The sequence below is a fragment of the Pezoporus occidentalis genome, unplaced genomic scaffold, assembly GCF_034315485.1.
Source record: "Pezoporus occidentalis ecotype Australia unplaced genomic scaffold, CSIRO_AGI_Poc_V1 ctg107, whole genome shotgun sequence".
Lineage (NCBI taxonomy): Eukaryota > Metazoa > Chordata > Aves > Psittaciformes > Psittacidae > Pezoporus > Pezoporus occidentalis.
The window spans coordinates 202,931-223,266 of NW_026912854.1; the positions used below are offsets into that span (position 1 = coordinate 202,931).

General features: G+C 43.1%; 1 protein-coding gene across 1 annotated transcript in view; it reads right to left on the reverse strand.

The window, feature by feature from the left end:
• ZNRF2 (zinc and ring finger 2) overlaps positions 1-18,099 on the reverse strand; it is a 52,856-nt gene extending 34,757 nt beyond the window's left edge. Inside the window, exon 1 of the mRNA XM_062621383.1 lies at positions 17,161-18,099. Within this exon, the coding sequence (XP_062477367.1) occupies positions 17,161-17,635 (475 nt within the window). The 5' untranslated portion in view covers positions 17,636-18,099. The remainder of the gene's footprint in view (positions 1-17,160) is intronic.
• Positions 18,100-20,336: the final 2,237 nt, after the last annotated feature.

Here is a 20,336-nt window from a genome sequence, read left to right on the forward strand (position 1 = left end):
GAACGGTGTAGACATTGTACCATTTGTTCTATTAATCTGATAACCTACAACAACAGTTTCTCAGCAGAGCTACAGAAGACTAACAGCTGTCTAATCTTCCAGCCAGAGATTCCAGCTCCAGGTTGAAACATGAGTGTGTAAATGCTGAATAACATCAGAAGACCATAGCCTGGCATGCACTCTGTCTGATGCGTTCCACACAACATGGTGGAAGAGACTGAAATTCCATTCTTGGTGTAAAACCAGTCTGTACCTAAAACTATATCAAAATTGTCCAGAAGATGCTCCAAGATTAAAAAAAAGCAAAAAAAAACCCAAAACCCCAAACCAAAACATATGCAGTTGGAAGGGTTATGTTACATGCATGGGAATATAAATACTTTACACATGAGAATATGTTTTTAGGTCAAAATGAAAAGCGCCCTTCTTCACTACTGTGGCATTAGGACAATTTCTATTGACAGAGACATCCAAAACACACTGAAAATTAAGCTTGTCGTTAAGAAAGGGAGTTCATAGCACTTAACACCTGCACAATAACTTCCAGAAAGAAAAATATGAATTGTGAGTCCTTCATCATGTTTCTACCTGCAACAAAATTCATTTTAGACGCACTAAGTCCTGAGACAGACTAAACCTGTCACTTAGTTAAACTAGAACTACACAGTGACAGCTTCAAGGGGAAGAAAAGTTCATTTAGGTCCTTAGAAAAATAAACCAAATGTTTCAGATGCATTTATGTCATTTCAGCATGTCACTTGACATACAGCATAGGTGGGATTATAAATCCTGCAGTATGCTGTTGCTGCTCTTGACCTAGCCTGGCATCTCACAAAGTTGAGGGTGGTACCACACAGTAAAATAAAGCAGCAAAACTTTGGGAATATATTCAAAGTACTAAAAAAGGACAAATACAGTCTTCTAATTGATTAATATTGCAAAAAGGACAAGTATACACAAATCTGAGTCCTTAAAACAAATTTAGACAAAACTTCTAACATCAAATGTATTACCAGGGACAGCTACAAACCAAACATATTAACAGGGACAGCTACAAAGCTTTTTCTTTTTTTAAGAGATAAACAGCTTGTACATAAGAAATTCATAAAAGATACAGGAACATCTTCTAAAGTACCAGTTATGAAAACAATTCTTATACCCTCAGGGACAGTTTTACAGAAAGAAATTGGAAGTGCGGCAACAACAAAACCCCCACCCTTCATAAAGCTATTAGCTATTGTCTTGCACTGGCTGATCTGTTCAAGTAGGTCTTAAATTCATTTAAATGTAAATGTACATGGTGGGTTCCATCCCCAACCGTGTCCAAGCAAATTCCAACCCCATCCAAGCAAATATGAATCGTATTTTGTTCACTTCCCAATCTCCGTATGTTTCTGTAACTACTGGGACCAAACCATTCTTATACCAAACCTAAGAGATCAGAATACCAGAGAAGTAGCTTCTAGAATGTGACTTCAATAAAAGCCTTTGATGTAGAAATAAAACCATGTTATATATCATCCCTGCAATGAAGCAAGTTTAAGGGGAAGGTAAAAGAAAGTGGAATGCAACCCTGGAAATTACCCAACAGCTTGCCACAGTTCCCAGCTATATGGCAGAGGTCCAACCTAAGCAAAGCAAAGTTACCCATAAGTTTGGGACAACTGATTTGGAAACACAGCTTTTCCAGGATGCTGAGGAAACTCTAATAGCAATACTGTTTAATGATGTTATTTCCTATTTTCATTTAGAAGTTGAAATTCATGTTCTCCAACAACTGAAATAGCAAAACCAGGTGGTTTTTTTTTGTTTTCCACCTGAAATTCACTTTATTTCTTCTAGGAGGGAGTAGCAAACTGAATGAAGCTGCCCACATTCTTGCAGAAGCTAGTGTAATGGTATTGTAATATACCAAAAGGTCTTCAGCATAAAAAGGAAATAATGTTTATTTAGGATTCTTACTCTTAAGGAAAATCCTGCAAGACATTTCTAAAAGCTAATAGTACGTAGGGAAAAAAGCACGTATCTTAAATAAACTGCACGTAACAACAGGGAAAAAAATATTCAGACCACACAGCTCTCTGGAGCAGGGTCATAAAAAGAAAAGAAAAAGGCCACAGAAGTATTTACAAATCCTGTTTTCACACTTGAATCAAAGTATTAGTGTGTTTTCCACCTTGACTTTGAAAGCCATTAAGTGATATTAATTATTTACTGTTTTTGTTGCTTTTCCTCCACAGAAAAGATGGATCTTGTTACCTCAGCATTACTGGATGCAAAGCTGCCCCTTTTCAAAAGTAAATCTTTCAGAATACCATCTTCCAGATTGTAAACTTTTGTCAAGAAAAAAAAACAGTATTATGTCTAAAGGTTAATCTTGCAGTGAGCCTCCTACTGCTCAAGACGTCTTCCTAATACTAACTCAAAACATAACAGAAGTTTCTCCAGGTTTTTAGATATTTAAGGTCAAACATTTTCATCATCTAATTTTAAAAAGTGGTGTCACCTAGTGTCAAAGAAAACTGAACAGACACTGTGATAACAGAAAACATCTGTATAATCTGCTTTTAATTCTTCTACTTCCACTTACTGGAAGGAACCAAGCAGGGAAGTCCACTTGAAACTACAAGACTAACAAGATTTTTAGCAGAAAATGAGAGCTAGCTCCCGACAGTCCTTAAACCAAGGGAAAAATAAACAGCAGAGATGAAATAAAGAACAAGGAAGCTAGCTTACCAATGCTGGGGAAAGCTGTGACACGAAAAAAGAACCTATTTTCTAGGATAAAAATAAACGAAAGTGAACAAATAGATGAAGACTGAATTTCTGAAACCCAAATAATATTAAAAATTGAACACACAGGAACTGTGGGTAGATGAGTCAGACGGTGCTACAAAAAGCCTTCTGAAAAAGTCTATCTGGTCTACTCAAGGCTGACAATGCTGCTTTCTGTATCACAGGGAATTGGGGCAAATGAGAGCCTACCACAAACTCTTGGTCTTTTCAGTATAATCCAGTAGCCCAATCAGAAAGCTGTGGGCCAGCATGAAACTTACTCTTCTTGAAAGGAACCCTGGTTTATGTCCTGGATAAGAACCCAGCGCATCTCATCCCAGAGGCACCTGGCAGGAGCAGCAGCCTACAAGAGGCTTCACTTGAGCTGTCCAGGGTGCGGGTGCTGAACAGGTCCCCGCCCTGGCGGGGTCTTGCCTGGGGCTTGGGGTTCTCCCTTTTTTGGCTTCTAAAGAGTGTGCATTAAACCCTGAACGATTTATCCTTGATTATTAGTCTCTTGCTAATCCTGTTATTAAGTGCAGTTAGCCAAATATCACACCAATGACACAAACAGATACATTAATACATTAAGTCTGTCTTCTGCAGCCAGGCCAGATTCAAGCCCTTTTAATAGCTTTTACTCTTGGTCTTCAGGCAAGATTCACAGGTTAAAGACACAAAGATACTGATTTCAGTTTGTGTAAGCAAACAAAAAAGACCAACAAAAAAAAAACAAATCAAAACAACAAAACAACATCTAACTGAAATCCCTCTCTATTTGTACAGCACTAGTGCCAATTTGCATACACAGTCACAATTGTACTTCTATCTGTGGTATGGAAAGGTTTTCCACAACCCAATCAAATGCTTTGAGTTTTAAAGAATAATTGCAGCTGTCTTGCTTGTTCATATGGGAAGAAGCAGCTTCCAGATTATTATCTAACACAAACAGTAATACCAAACAAACGTGAGTCTGTTTTTAAGGAATTCTGTTATCAATCTATTCTCCTGAATCTGGCTCAGCAGAAACAGCACCAAAAGTTTGCTAAGTCAGTTACTTTATTGTTAAATATTGTCTGCTTCAGTACCACCCTGATCTTTTATTGCCATACTCATCTAGTAAATTAGAGCTCTCTACAAGCCTGATTGAAAGTAAGTGGACATAAAACCTGAGAGATGCTAAACCATTAAAAGTGCAATAAATGCCCTTTCAGTTACATTTCAAGCTACATACACTGCTGAAATTGTACATAATAGCTATAGAGTCAAGTACAATTTAAAAAGAAAAACAAGTCCTTTTGAATCAATTGCAAATTTCTGCATTCAAAATTGGGAATCAGTTGTGAAACAATAATTTGCTTATTAGGAAGTTCTCCAATACTAAAATTAGTTGTCAATATAAAATACCCAAGGAAATAGATGTATTTCCGTTAAGAAAGAATAAACAGATAAGTAAATAGATAAACAGTTGTTTTCCAACACATCATGTGAGAAAGGAAAATGCAATGTTTAAGTGTTGCATACAATAACTGACTGTAATAGCTGACAAAGCATCTTTTCTCTATACGTACCCCTCTACGAACAAGTAATTGTGGTGATATTCCTAATCCTCAGTTACAGGGTTCAACTGTTGTACCATTCCTTCCAGGGTTAGGAAAGCACCATTAAAATTAGCCTGCAGTTTCAGAGTTCCTGCAGAGGGCTATAAATCTAACAGTTTAAAGATATGAGTACTGAGATTACAGAAAGAGCTCCTTTCCTTCAGCAGAGGAAGGAATCCTTGGCAGTAATATATGACAGTTCCTGACAAACAGCATTATGCTTTTCAAAGCAGATCTCTGCACACGTGGCTCATTGATTTGAGTAAAGCTATCCTCACAGTGTTGCAGCTGTACCAGTAGCTTAAAAAGGTTCTAGCTACGTTTAATAATAACATAACTACATTTATCATCACTGCCTGAAGGAGCACAATATGTTAGAGAGAAACCACAATAGGGGAAATAAATGCAAGAGAAACAAGGTACTGATGTGAAGCTTTTCTTCTTTTCCTATTTTTATACAAAATTTCAGGTCTGAAATTGAATGACAAGTGTGTAATTTTGTAAATTTACAAATCTGTAGGGCATAAAAAGAAAACTGACAGGATCAGAATATTAACATTCACGTTCCATGCTTTAATGCTGTATGTACAGCACATTTACCCAGTTAGATCTTCAAGGAAGCAAACTAAATCAGTTTTCACTTGTGTGCACTTCAAAATACCTCTAACAAAAAGGAAAAATTACATCACAATTTTCAAGTTTGGGGAAATGCCAGTTAGAAAAAGTGGAGACAAAGAAATACCGAGAAATAGATACCCTAAGATAAAGAATTTAACCAAAATGGCCTCTATTCTCTTTGTATAGAGCTAATTATCTATTTCACCATGTTTCTCCTCAGTGTTACTCCTCCATTAACAGCACAGATATTATTATTGCTAGACAAAACTACAATAACTAGGCTAAAATCCAAATTAAATGTAATACCCAAAATTATGTCCTCCTAGGAAAGAGAGAAAAACATCCTAAAAAAAGACACAAAAAAAGGAGTATTTTTAAGAGCCAGGTGAATCAGTATTCCTGCAGATACTTTTGTTTCCAATAGCACTTCAGTTACTAATACTGGTGCTGTGAGCAAGGTAACTCATACCCACTGAAAACAGAAAGAGGGCAGAAGAAAAAAAGGAGAGGCTCCCAATAATCTCTACAAATACAGCTTTAGTGTGTCACAGAATCGTGGTTTAAAAGCTGGGAAAGCCACTGTATCAGCACACATACCCATGAATCCCGATTCCCTCTAAGAGTAACGCAACAAACGCCACCATTCCCTACAGTCGTTTCCCCCCTCCTCTCTCTGCCTTACAAATCCGGCATCCTTTCCAAGGATTTCCTTTCAAGTGAACATTTCCTGGGGGGCTGATTTTTCACTCATTTTAACTCTGCATCTTTGTGGATAGTGTCAGGCCAGCCACATGCTGAATACAATCATTTGGTTTTAAACGTACTTCAAAGAATGGTTGCATGCTACAGCTACCAAAGCTTTACAATTCAGCATAGGCTGTCACGGGAGGCAGTTGTTAAACAGCCCAGAAACAGTCCAAATCCATGATGGAAAAAGGATGCTACACCCTCATTCACTACCACATTACACCTGCCATTTTCATTAGTTAACTAACGGTGGAATGGCAGAGATGGAAGGAACAATTGTGGGAAGCAAAACACAAGAACCACTTCTCCAGTACATTTCAACAGGGATCCACTTCATTTTTTGGATGCTTTCGGCTACTTCTGGCTTTGCTGTTAAGTACATGTTTTTCATCACTAAAATACCAGGACGACATACAAAATCGGCATGCCAGTATTTTCATCATTAAATTGAAATTCAGCAAAAATTGAGGTCACTACTATTGATCCACTATTAATATCATGCAACAGCCACACATAGGCAACTGTTTTACAGATAAAGGCTCTTCAGAGTATATTATTTTTCAAGGGCTGAAAGAACTTACAGACACTCATTCCTACTGACTTTTCTAGCACTACTAAAAGCAAAGGCTGCAGCAGAGCTCCTGGGAAGTTTTTGCTCTTAGTAAGTAAAATGTAAAAGGTCAAATATTTAGCCAGTGGTCAACAATACCTTGATTAAAGATTACAGCTAGCCAATCCCTAAAAGAGAACCAATACTGCCCAGAATTTATAAACCAGAATGCTTTTGGTAGCCACTCCATGACCTCAGAGCATTTCTTCTGAATAAAGTTTTAAAGCAAAATGTAAAATCATCCATTACATTTAAAAGGTTGGTTTACCTGCACACCTGTAGAAGGAAGTCATATATACCCACACAGCCCACTAGAAGGAACTCCTGCCTTCCAGCTCCAAATCAAAGAATGGTTTGGGTTGGAAGGGACCTTCCAAGATCATTCAGTTCCAGCCTCCTGCCATAGGCAGGGACACCTTTGACTAGACCAGGTTGCTCAAAGCCCTGTCCAACCTGGTTTTGAGCACTGCCAAGGATGGGGCATCCACAGCCTCCCTGGCCAGCCTGTTCTAGTGCCTCAGCACCCTCACAGTGAAGGATTTCTTCCTTACATGCCTCTTTCAGTTTAAAGCCATTCCCCCTTGACAAGTCACTGCATGGCCTTGTCCCAAGCCCCTCTCCAGGTTTCCTGAAGCCCCTTTAGGCACCGGAGCTGCTCTAAGGTCTCCCCTTAAGGAGCCTTCTCTTCTCCAGGCTGAAACAGCCCAGCTCTCTCAGCCTGGCTCCAGAGCAGAGCTGCTCCAGCCCGCACAGCATCTCCCTGGCCTTCTCTGGACTCACTCAAGCAGGTGCACATCCCTCTTATGTTGGGGGCCCCAGAGCTGGACACAACACTTCAGATGGGGACTCATGAGGACAAAGCAGGGGCAGAGAATTCCCTCCCTCAACCTGCTGGTGATGCAGCCCAGGACATGAGTGGTTTCTGGGATGCAAGCACACACTGACAACTAATGGTGAGCTTTTTGTCAACCCAGCCTGGGGTTGTGCTTGGACTGCCCCAACCCAAGTGTTCATCGTTCCCTTTTGACTTCATCAGCTGAACACAACTGTTGTCTTTACAAAAAGGAGAAAAAAGGAGAGGCACAGCAGAGACACAAAGGAGAACAGCCTGGGCTGACTATGTCATTCCCTATGCTTGCACAACATAAAGCACACTATTTGCATTAGCCTTCTTATTTCTTTGTTTGCAGCAGAACTAGTCCCACATTTCCAAAGAATATTTCCTCCACTCCCTAGTTTTATGCTGTCACTGGATCTTGGTCTTATCAAGTGTGCGAAATCCAAAGTTTATTTTAGCACAGGGCTTATTATGCTGGCAATGGAATTTGTATTTCCTCCAAACCGAAAGCTATTTCAGTATTGTACTTTACTTCAAAAGCATTTTAAACACTTTTGGTTTTTCACATCCATGGTTACGAAGCCACCCAGTATTATCTCTGCCTTTGAAAACGTTATCACTTACAAACCACACAACTTTGTGGATATGAGACATTTGGATACAAACTAATTCAAGGCTGAGCTTTAGCAAACATACAATTAAAGCTAACTGAAGACTAATGTAATTCAGTCCTTCAGAAGTGAGGCAATGCCTATACACTTGTCATTCAGTATCTAAATGTTAGTCATCTAGAATCCTAATGTTAGGACAGCTGAATTAGATATTTAAAGGGCGTTTCTTTGATAGCATGCAGCCCTTTTACGTATGTGAATTTCATGCTGTTTTCATTCATTTCATGCTGTTCTAGAAGATCATTTCTCTTCAGCCGGCAACAGCCTTATGGGCTTTACTGCACGTGTGGAGCAGGTATCCAATTTCTTCACACAGCACTTCAAAAATATGTAAGTAGTTTTACAGCTATATTTTATTATTTTGGAGTTGTAATTTGTTAATAGAATAACAAAGCCTTAACAAAATGTTGGGTCTTTTTTGTTTCATGTTAAACTCAAAGAATCTACTCATCATATATTTAGAACTACTCCCAGTAAACAAGTATCTTACTCTGCATTGATCTGACTACCTCTAACAACCATACCCATGGATAAGGAGGGGGAAACAAACCAAGCCACTCAAACCAAACCTAACTGGCCATTATGGCTGCAAAATCACAACACTGAAAACTTAACAAGCTCTAGAATAAATCTGACTAGCTAACCCCCAATTTGGGCACTTCACACCTGAACTCAGTAATACTACCTTTCAGGACACTTCATCAAAATCGCCTCTGAAGATGAATCATACTTACCCAGTTTGAGAGACTATAGGAGCTGTGAGTCACTCACTGCACAAGCATAATATGCCTTCCAATATTCAGAATGCAGATGTGTGATTTTAAGCTCATTCTCCCCAAAGGATAGCTAAACGCCCAAGAAAATGGCAAATCCTCAAGTCTGGCATCTTAGGCTACTTCAGTCCTCCTTGCTTTAGGCTACTCCAATCATCCTTGATGATGCAGCAAAGACAATGAGAAGAAAGGGGCCTGCCTCCATGTGAAAACAGTTAAATGACCAGAGAGAACTGCATTTTACTACTGTCACTGTTCTTTTTATTCCAAAGACCACCCATCATTATCTCTCTGAAACATGCTCAATTGATGATGCTCTGCTCTATTTGGTAAGGTCACAACATTATTGCGAAACAGGCAAGATTTCTTCCTGATACTGGAACTTCAATCCGTGTTTGTGCTCAGGAATCAGAGAGGATTGATGCTCTTCCGTTCATAAGAAGTACTGCTCTTATCACCCCTGATAGCTGCAGGAAGTCAGGATTCAAAAGCGACACAATTTTCAGGGAACTACCTAGGCTTTTTGGCAAGGAGATAGTTTATTTTATAAGTTTTCTGAGCAATCACCAGATTGCTCCAGATTTCATTATAAGAGAAATTTATTAAGATGCTCAAAATACTGTCTGTGTGGTCGATCTGCAGAAAGCACTTCTAAGGAGACCTTTCTTTTGTTGCATATGGAACACTGAACCAGTTTTAAACTGCTTTCATGAAGGCCACGACTGTTAAGAGTACACTGTGATAGGTTTTATTATAGCAGTACAGAACTGCATTTAGGTTGTGCTCAACACAGCTCAGCAAGAACCCATCCTTCAGTTTTGTGTCAAATTCAATAATCCAAGGCAGGTACATCTATATTTTAGTAAGACATTAAAGAAAAGGTCCCTCTCCTTTTTGCACTGAGTTCTGACAATTTAAAACAAAACCATGGTAAGTGCCAAAATAATTCCATTTCAACTCAAGCAAATTCATATACACTATACTTTGTGAAAAGAATTCCAGTAGAATCATAACTAAGGTTTCATTCCACCCCCCCCCCCAAATACCCAAATAGCCTTTATGTATGTTCAGACAAACTGCTAGTATTGACATAATGTAATTTACTAGTATTTATATTACTCCAGATGCTCAACTAACCTCTCATATCTAAAAACTCCACCTCCAATTTTTAAAACCATAATGAAATAACAGCATAAATCAATCTGACATAAGGACTAATTATGGTAGCCCTATTAGGAAGTGTTTTGGAACACCACTAGTTTTAAAAGCCATTTACAGTTGAAATATTGATAAATAATTGCTTTATATAAATGACACTTCATATGGAGAGCCAAATAAATTGTAACAGCTCAGTTTTTCTTGCCATTACTCTTAGATGAATTCATTATAAGTCGCTACAAGACATGCAAAGTGCACGCCAGATGAGAACTCTGTATTTATAGCACACTAAGTCAGTCGGCAAACAGAATCTACTAAAAATATCCACAACGGTATGCAGCACACCCACCCTTTGGGGACTATTCACAGGCTGGGGTGGTCTGATTTTTAGACAGGGCAGACAAGGAAGAAGAAAACACCCAGGTAGGTCAGCTCCTAAAGATGACTAAAAGTACCAGAGTCAAATCCCACACAAGATCTGGTTTTCTGCTTGACAGGCAGGCATCCTGAGCCCTACAAGATTTTCCTGCATGCTTCCTGATCTCTCTGGTCAACGGTATGCAATTTCCATGCAGAATGCAGAAGCATGTCCTGAGTCAAAGTGAGAATCAGCCTCGTTCTTTCTATGGCTTACACTCCCCTTTTTGCAAGCATCAGAAATTAGAAGCCTAATGAACAACAGAGCTCTGGATGCACATGGAGGAATCCTTATGAAAGTTACAATGATGATGTACACAAAGGAAAGGTGGCCTTGGGAGCACAGACACTTGTTTAGGAAATGTCTAACCAAAGCAAAACCACCTTCCTGGGTACTTAAGAAGTGCTCTTCTGGTTTTATTCAGGTAAATACATACTATATTCAGTCCAAAATATAGCACTTGGAGCACTCAAAGGTTTTTCACCATTTCTTTTCATAGGCTGAACATCTGCAAGAACATGTTCCATTACCTCAAGTAACTGAACACAATCTGTAGAAATGACTGTATCTCTCTCCTGAAACCAATTAAAACTATTAATGAGCAGCACAGACACTGCAGAAAAATCCTGAAAATACTACAAATTGGGTTCATGCATCTGCAAATAGCAGGGAAAACCTACCCAAAAAATGTCATAGCGTTACTCAAAACTGAAAAATGTCAAGCAAGGCTACGACAGCAAATCAAGAACATTTTACACGATGAAGTTTTCCACGAGCAGCTGGCAAGAACAGGAGAGGAAAACGTACCCAAACAGATGGGTAGGCAGCGTGTTTTAAAAATAGCTTTGAATTTCTAGCAGTGACAAAAGGTTTTCTTTATAAGACAAAGAAATTACTTGGGAGGTTGGTGGAGACTAGTCTGCAATTATGAGAGAGAACATGAGGAGAGGAACACTGTCGGGGTATCAGGGCTGGATAGGTATTCAGTAGACATTAGAGGAAGGCCTTTGTTTGAACTGGCACTGCAAAGGCTCAATCAGGTATTATCACTTTCTTGATAGCCAAAAGAAATATTTATATATGCCATTACAATTAGCCTGTTTCCTTTCCTTTAGGCCATTAACTATTTACTTTTCTCCCCTAAATGCAGTGCTGCCATTTTCATTATTTGGCTTCTCCTAATGAAGGAGGAAAAGAAAAAGAAGTCCTTCAGAGATCCTCTATAACTCACCTCAGTCCTTATTCCAGTGTGCCAAGCCTCTCATCATCATGGAGACCTATCTCCAACTGAAGAAAATGAAACACAGCTCCAGAGGCTTCACAAGCTCTACTGAATATCCAAATAGTTCTTTCAGGTTTTTTTTTGTCCCAACACTTATCATTTGAGACTAAAAAGCACTTTCCTGAGTGAGCTGGAGTGGGTGGACAGTGGACTTTTTGCTGTTCTTTGCTATCCCCTCCTTAGGAGAGTTTACATCTGCTGCCAACCCGGAACTGTATGCTGCCCACTGTATGTATGCAGAAACAATAGAAGAGCCCACTGAATGCAAGAACAGCAAGACCCTGAAAAGGGATTGGACTCCTCAAACCCACCTGTCAGAACAGCTCTTCAGAAACTCCTTATCAATAGATTTGTCCTTGGACTGCTTTCCTAGCACGGTGAATTTTTCAGTCTGTACTTTGGTTAATGGAATGGGAATACATATCTTCAGAGTTAGCAAAAGTAACTCCTCTTTCACTTTGGAATCAATTCACTGATATAACTGCAGAGAAAAGGAGGCACACATCTGTCTCCCCCCCCAGTCTATAGTTACTGTGAAGTTACGTGTATGCATGCAGACAAGTCTGTATTTCTACCAGCTTTCAGACTGGTCTCCATTTTAACCTTTTTCTACAATCAGCAGACTTCGGCCAGCCTCTCATTGTTACCGCTCTCCTTTTTCCAAAGTGTACAAACATGGATATGATTGTGTTTCACTGCTGCAGCCAAGCAAACAGAAACAAATCAAAACACCAGAGAGAGCCTCTTAGCTTTCCCTGTTCTGCACCTTGTAAGACCTAGGAATTGCAACAGCAAAACTATCTGAAAATGCACAGCAATAGCAGTGTTACCCTCACCTGCTGGAAAGGGTCCATTCCTTTAGAAAAAGGCAGAATTTGTATGGAAAAATTATAGTTTTTATTAGACTAAAGCCTTACACCCTTTCCTCACATACTGAATGGTTAGGAAGTAATTTAGAGAAATATTTATTGTATCAAAGGTTCGCTGGCCTTCCTCAAACACAAAAAGAAGTCCAAGGGTACCAAGGCATCCAGGCCGAAACTGCAGTAGCAAGTTTCACTGCTTCTAACATGCCTCACGTACACAAGATAGCCGAACAGCCTCACTGCAAAGCACGCTTCCCAGTGCTTATCCCACGTCAGGGAGCAAAGACCTCAGAATGACACCTTTGGATGGCAAAACGGGCAGCATTGAAGTCTTGAAGCGTTTAAAAGCTTCACAATTGCTCAAAGAAGTAGTACTTGTATGCTACTATGAGAGAAGGGCAAGGAAGTGACCAAAAGATAGCCATACCCCCCCCAAAAAGGTGTGAGAGAGATGGAGAAAACCTTGAGAACATATTCAAATGTACCATATAACTAAACAGATCAGATGGAAAACAAAACAAGATGCAGCTTCCTAGGCAGCTTGAGACATGGCTAGGAAAGTTATTTTCTGACACTTCATATCATTCTTCTTCTGATATCTGCTCCCCACAATCCAACAAGAAGTTAAAAGTTATAACCTGAGGCTTTCATGAACTTTCCTCTATAGAATGAAGCATTCATTCATTACTTCTACCAGCTAGTACTACAGACAGATGCTATTATAACATACCTATCAGGTTCTACCCATACTGTGTTATGTACATTCAGCAGTTGATAATAAATCCTGCACTGTAAAGTACTTCATAAAAAAGTCTTATCCTTATTTGACTTGAGAAGAACCTAACAAACTTCCTTCTCCTAATAAAGTTGCACAGACAGAACTTAAATCTCAAAATCATTATTCTAAGTCTTGACAGAGGCCTGAGAGTTGTCAACAGTTATATCTGACAACACCATATATTTAAAAACCTGTTCATAAAATTGCATATGACTGTATAGAATGCAGCCTGAGATTCTGTATAATGCTTGCATGGTCCCTGCTCAGTCAACATGTGTGAAGAACTCATGGAAATTTAAAAGACTCAACATGTAACATTTCTGCAGAAGGCCACAGAAATGATCAGAGGGATGCAGCATCTCTATTACGAGGAACAGCTGAGAGAGTTGGGGCTGTTCAGCCTGGAAGCAGGCTCTGGGGAGACCTTACTGTGGCCCTTCAGAACTTAAAACGGGGCCTGTAAGAAAGATGGGGACTTTTTAGCAGGGCCTGTTGTGACAGGACGAGGGGTGATGGTTCTAAACTAAAAGAGGGAGATTGAGGCTGGATGTGAGGAAGAAATTCTGTACAATGAGGGTGATAAAATCCTGGCACAGGTTGCCCAGAGAGGTGGTGGATGTGCCATCCCTGGAGATGTTCAAAGCCAGCCTGGATGTGGTTCTGGACAACCTGATCTAGTTGAAGATGTCCCTCCCTGCTCACTGTAGGGGGATTGGACTAGATGACCTTTGAAGGTCCCTTCTAACCCAAACTATTCTATGACCCTATGAAGAACAAGCTGCACTCTAACTACAGCCATATCTTTGCTGCAGTGCTCACTGTCTACACAGGAATCTTCATTGCCTAACAATAGAATGGAAAAACTAACTGTGGATCTCAGAGCTAACTCTTCTACACGCTGTTCTTAACAGAAGGTAAGAGTATTTATTTTGGGGCTGGAAGAGAGGGGAAGTCCCATTCACCGAGGAACAGAACAGGGAAGCTACTCATCAAAATTCCTGATAACAGTGTTATCACCTTAAAGGAAGCTGGAACTCAGCACTGCCTTGCAATAAAGTGTCTGAGCATCACGTCACACACGGGTTTGGCCTCTGTATCTGGGAGTGCCATTAAGATCTTAGGGAATTTTGATCTCGCTCTGCTTAATGCTTCAAGCCTATTCCAGGCATGCCTGCAGCAAGTTAAACACTTCTTTTTTGGTTCTAATAATTCAGTGAATTGAGCTTTCCCTAAGGTAAGACATAAGGTTACACTGCAGAATTTAGTCTATGTTGATCATAAAGGAGCACTAGCCTGAAGAATCTCAGACCCTCACAGTCAGGAAGTTAGTACTGTTCCTGTTAAAGGAACATAGAAAATAACTGACCATGGTATTTCCAATACATTAACATGTATTTTATATTCTTGTTCAAATGGCATACTAACAAGCACAGTATGGATATAAGTATGTTACATTGGAGAATTAATATTTATACACTACTTTGGCATGCAAAGCTGCTCTGCAAAAGTGACAATAGAGTGTAATTCACTAATGGCAAATTAATTACAGTCATTTAACAAATGCAACACCCATGTGTCACTGACTGATGAAGCAAAGTAGTTTGCCTAAAAGCATAAATAGTTGGTGTTTCAGTTCAACTTATGTTCTTCTTGGTCTTTTTTATTTTAATTTTCATCAAATTGTTATGCTAATCCTCAAAATTCATTGCAGTAGTTTCCCAGATAAAAAGAAACAATTTGGCCAATTTGCAAGTTACAAAACAAGGGAGGGGACTTCAAGCATGCTTATGATAGGCAAGATAAATGCCAGATACCACACCTAGACAAGCCTGAGCAAGTTGCCATCAGGACAAAAAAAATGCTTCAAGTTATTTTTCACCATGCTGATGCTACTAATGGATGATCTCCTGTGGAGCTACTTGTTCCAAGCGTCTAGTTATTGCAAGGAATCAAGAAAACACAAATGTAGACAAGTGCCTACATTCAGTGTGATGTGGAGTACATGTATCAATGACAACACAGAATATTTAAATTGAAAGAAAGAGTAATATCTCAAGTGAGGCCTTCTTCACAGGTGTTGCAGTATTAAACAGCTATTCATCCCAATAAGAAATACTAAGTTTTCTAGAACAGAAGCAAGTAGATTCGTTACCATCTTGTGACTACATAAGGTTAGTGTATTTTCAAACTTACTACTTACATTCCTAACATACAGCATTCCTTATTTGCCAGTAGATGAAGGGAGTGTACCCCTCTTAGTGCTTTTCCTGCACTCAGAACTTTCCATCATTCCAGCTGCTATCTTCTTTAATATGCCAATTTCAGAGATTTGCAAAAGACAAAATATAGTCTAGTACAGCAATCAGTAGATTATTACATGCCATAGGAAAGTATGAGCAAATTCAGAGTTATTCTGAAGCAGGCTTCCTGCATCTGAATAAACAGTTTCCTAGGTTATTGATCCTCAGCACTGCATTCACATTTAATCCAGTCCCTTCTGGCAGCTAGGCAGGTTGCAAGACAGCGTTTAAACAAGAAGATAAGTTTTACCTTTGAGCAACAACTGGCTGCATGTTTTAATGATTCCCTTGTGCTTAGTGCAAACTGCACAATACTCCATAATAGGACATCCTTTCATCACTAGGAGAAAGGCATGCACCTTCTTCCCCCACAAACTACCTTGACGGTATAATGAGCAACCTTGCAACAAAGCACTCCTACTGAGCAGCTTGGCACTATGAGAAGAGTTATGTTTTCTTAAGGGCAAATATTCCTTTATAATAAAAGGGTTTGAGAGCTTTCTGTTAATGTTCAACCACTGTGCTGAGGTTTAGACCTAGGAAGTAATAGCTATGCGGTCTTTAGGTCAATGCACCAACAACACGCAGGTGGCAGGCCCTGAGAACAGAAACCTTGGGCACCCTGTGATGGCCAGACTGGAGAACTCTGCTTTGGCAGAGAATAGGATGCATGACAGAAAAGAATATCCAGCATGCTACAAGATTCAGAAACACAGGAATTTTACATTGACTTCCTTTTTCCTAAAAGAGAGCTTCTGGGGAAGTTGGTTAGTATTTAGACAGGTTCTATTATCAAGAGAATGAATCCATTAAAGTCACCTTGCACCTTAATGTTTGGTTTACATGAACAACAATGAATGAGCAGTACTGAAAGCACCTTGAAAGCAGTTGGCAACTTACAGGCAGATTTTCAACTTCAAGGTAAAGAACTCAGGCGGTAAAATGCAAGTCCTACACCAGCCCTATTCATCTCAATATCACACGAGACACAAAAAACTATGACGATTTGCTCCACTTCTACTACGCCTCTTACAGGGCCTCAGCTTCTCGGTTAATTCAGAGTTTAGCTGCCTTAAGTGTTTCTCTTGCCTCAAGAGCACATCCTTAAGACTACAGCGGTATTGCAAACCTGTACTTTAACGGCACGGACAGCTATCCGGCTATACTCATCTCTTATGAGGGAGACAAAGAAACTTAACTTTAACTTCTGCTTTTCTTAAACAGCTTTAAAAACCGAGAACCAGAGACCTTACAAAGAGGAACAAGCATCAGCCACATGTTACATCAGTACCTAAAGAGGGGGTTGGTCCGATTTTAGAATAAACGGCGGAGACACATGATCCAATTAAATTCTAATTATGTAAGTAGTAGGAAAGAGTACTTACACAGGCACTGATTACAGTTATTAGAGTCTAAAGTCTCCGGCCGGAGAGGCTCTGCTTCCTCTTCGCCGTCCCGACCGCACTACCGCGGGGTTCGTTTCATTGTTACCCCCCCTCCCCTTCACAGCTCTCGTTGCAAACAATAGAAGACACTGCCCTGAAAAACCCATCTTCAAACCGTGCCCCCTCTCCAGCGAGACTGGAAGAGCCGCCGCTCTCAACAGTGATGATTCATTACCCGTCCCATTGGGTAGGAAGGCGCCCCCCCAACCATCACCACCACCCCCGCCCGCCCAAGCCCCCAGCCCCACGGGCAGCGAACCCCTCCCGGGATGGCGCTTACCTCCGAACAGGTGCGGCGAGAGGTGAGCGGGCAGCGAGCCGATTACCAGCCGGGGCCCGCCGGAGGAGCCGCTGCCGCCCCCGGCGGGCCGCTCCCGGCCGCCCTCCTCCGGGGTGCTGCTGACCGAGTCCTGCGAGCCGTAGGGACCGCTGCTGTGGGGGATGTTGAAGGAGGACTGCGCGGCCCGGGCCCCGGAGGCGGTGGCCCCCCCTAAGGACCTGCTTCGGGGGGCCGACCCCGCGGCGGCACCCCCCGCCACTGCCGTCGCCGCTCCTCCTGCCGCCGCCGCTGTCGCGCCGCCGGGAGCAGCATGAGGCGCCGCCGCCAGGTGCGCGTACCGCCCGCCAGCGCCCGCCGAGCGCCCGCCGGCCCCGTTAGCGCCGCCGCCGCCGCTGCTGGAGGAAGGTAAATCCCCGCCTGAGTACGCCCGGGTGCGGCCATTGGCGGCGGTGGGGCTGCTCTGCTTCGCACCCATGGTCCTGCCGCCGTCTGGCGCTGCCCGGTGCCCTTCGCCGCCGCCTTCCCCGCGGCGCCCGGGGGTGGTGGAAGTCCGGCCCCGGCGAGGGCGATCCGAGGCGAGGGTCGCGCCGGGGAAGGGGGAGAGGGTGGGCCGGGAAAAGGGAACGGGTCGCTTGGTGGGTCGGTGTCGAGAGGGGAGAGCCGCCCGCCGGGATCCGGCTCAGCTGGCGGCCCCGGCGCGGCCGTTGCTCGCGGGTCTGGGGCGCCACCATGAGCTGCTCGGGACGGTGCTGGCTCCCTCCGCGCGGCCGCTCGGCCCCACCACCACCACCACCACCACCGCCGCTGCTGCTGCTGCTGTGCCCACCGCCGCCGTGACCGCTGCCGCCATCCTCCGCCGCCGCTGAGCCCTGTGGGGGGCACCGGCGGCAGCAGCGCCGCCGAGGCCGCTCACTCGCCCGCGGCGCGTCGTGCCTGTGCTGAGGGAGGCGGGAGGGGGCGGTCACCTCACCGCAGCCGCTCCTCTACCGTGTCGCCATACTGGGGGCGGGACGGGGAGCGGTTACGGCGGCGGTGGCCCCCGCCTCTCCTTCCCGCCCCCCGTCGACCGGCGGGGAAGCGGGCCCGGCGCCTCAGCCCGCTCCTCACGCAAGGTGCGGGCCGAGGCCGCCGCTGGGGCCGTCAGCGGGGGTGGGGTACCGGAGCGCGGGGCCGAGGAGAGAACCTGCCGGCAGCGGAGGGTGGAGGGTCGGCTGCCTGCGAGGAACGAAGCCCGCGGGGTGCCGGAGGGTCCCCCAACGCGGCAGGCGTTAGGCGGTGATGCTGGCGGGCCGGGCGAGCAAGGCGGCCTTTGAGGGCGGCCGTTGGCGGTGGCCTGAGGCGGCGGCCCGCGAGTCCTGAGGCGGCTCAGAGCCGGTGCCGCCAGGTGTAGGAGCAGAGGGGATAGGGCCAGGTGACCGAGCGCCGGGCGCTGCACCCGAGGCGGCCCGTTCCCTCCTGGCTTGCTGTTGGAGCTTCCGCAGAGCGCGCAGATGCCCGGACTCCGCCTCGGGCGGGATGGGCCACGCCGCGCTCCGGCTGAGGGCGAAGGGCCCAACCCGCCGCTCCCCGAGCCTAGGCTTCGCTGAGTGCCCCGTAAGGGTTGCTCACCCCCGCCGGGAGCTTTATCGTGTAGCTCGGCTTTAGCTCTTGAGGTTTGCTGTGAGTCTCGGTTCTGGTGTATGTGGGGGAGAAGCTGGATGAGAAGGATGAAAATCTGTTACATTTTAAGGTTTGATGTAGGAGAACCCCGTAGACCTTAGTCTCTCAGAGAAAAACTCCCATTACTATTGATGAACGCTTTACCCGAGGATTGACTAACACTGAATGGTTTGGGTTGGAAGGGACCATAAAGAGTTAATCCAGTTCCAACTTCCTTCCACTAGACCAGGTTGCTCAGTTTATATGAGCATGAGTTTATAGGAGCACAATTCCTACCATGGGTCATCCGAGGTAAGCTGCTTTTGTGTATGGGTTGTTGTCTGCTCTACCATAAAGCAGTGTTATACACCATCTTGGGACTCCCCATCACACCATCTAGGTAGAGAATCCAACTACCTGCGTGCCTGTGTCGCTATGGCATAGTACCTGAGCTATTTTACAATTAATACAATAAAACAGATCAAAACCTTAATGTATGAAGTGACACTTGTACTAGACATACTGCATGTACATGCCATTTATTGCATCTATATGTATATGTAATGTACAAGTAACATGTATATGTATGGCGTCTTTGATACTCATGCACATATGTGAAGAGGTACAGAGGCCTCTCTTTCCCCCTCCTTTCACCATCTCCATTTTACAACTATATGTGCTTGCTTTCTGGCATCAGTGCGGCTCACAGTTCAATCTGCAGGAAGAGGGTATGGCAGAGGAGGTGACGAGCCCTAACTTCATTCTGACACCACTTTTCCAGAGACCTGAGATGCTCTGTGAAGAATCTGAACCCCATATAGAGGATGCTGCTGTAAATGGTTTCAGTTAGAGGCAGTGATTCCACAGCTGTCTCATGAACAGCTTGGTCTTTTGTGTGCGGGGCAGACAGCTGGGGTCAATAATCTGCCGTCCCAGGCTATGCCATCCCCACTTGTGAATTATAAGCTGCAGTCCCTGCTACAACTGGTGTGTACCCCAAAGTAGACCAAGCATTAGCACTTTCAGTTTCCTACAGAAAGAAAATTGGTGTGAATATGCTGTCTGGTGTACCACGGATGATTTTGAAACCCTTGCCCAGCTTCAGCCAAATCTCTTGAGACACAAACAGTATAGAAAATGAGTGAATATGTAGAAAATAGAGATCCTATTAATGTTCTCACAGAAGGGAAAGCTAACATAGGAATTCCTATCTTGCAGGATTCCAGGAATCCGCATGGGCAAAGGATGTTGCAAACATGACTCATACTTTCTGCTGCGCACAGAATGCCTGTGGCATGCTCAGCCCTATCAGCTCAGGTTTAGAGGGCAGCATGCTCAGTTTTATGGAGTTTTTAAAAGTTCCACTACTGAGTACTGGTGGAACTTGTCATCTGCTGGAATAAACAGCATTTTGAACATAGTACATTGGTACACAATGCCACAGTACTTCCTGTAATTTCTTTATACACTGAATTTAAGAGTTGAGCAGGTATTAAATACAGATTATATTGACTATGACTTTATTACATTTAGGATTA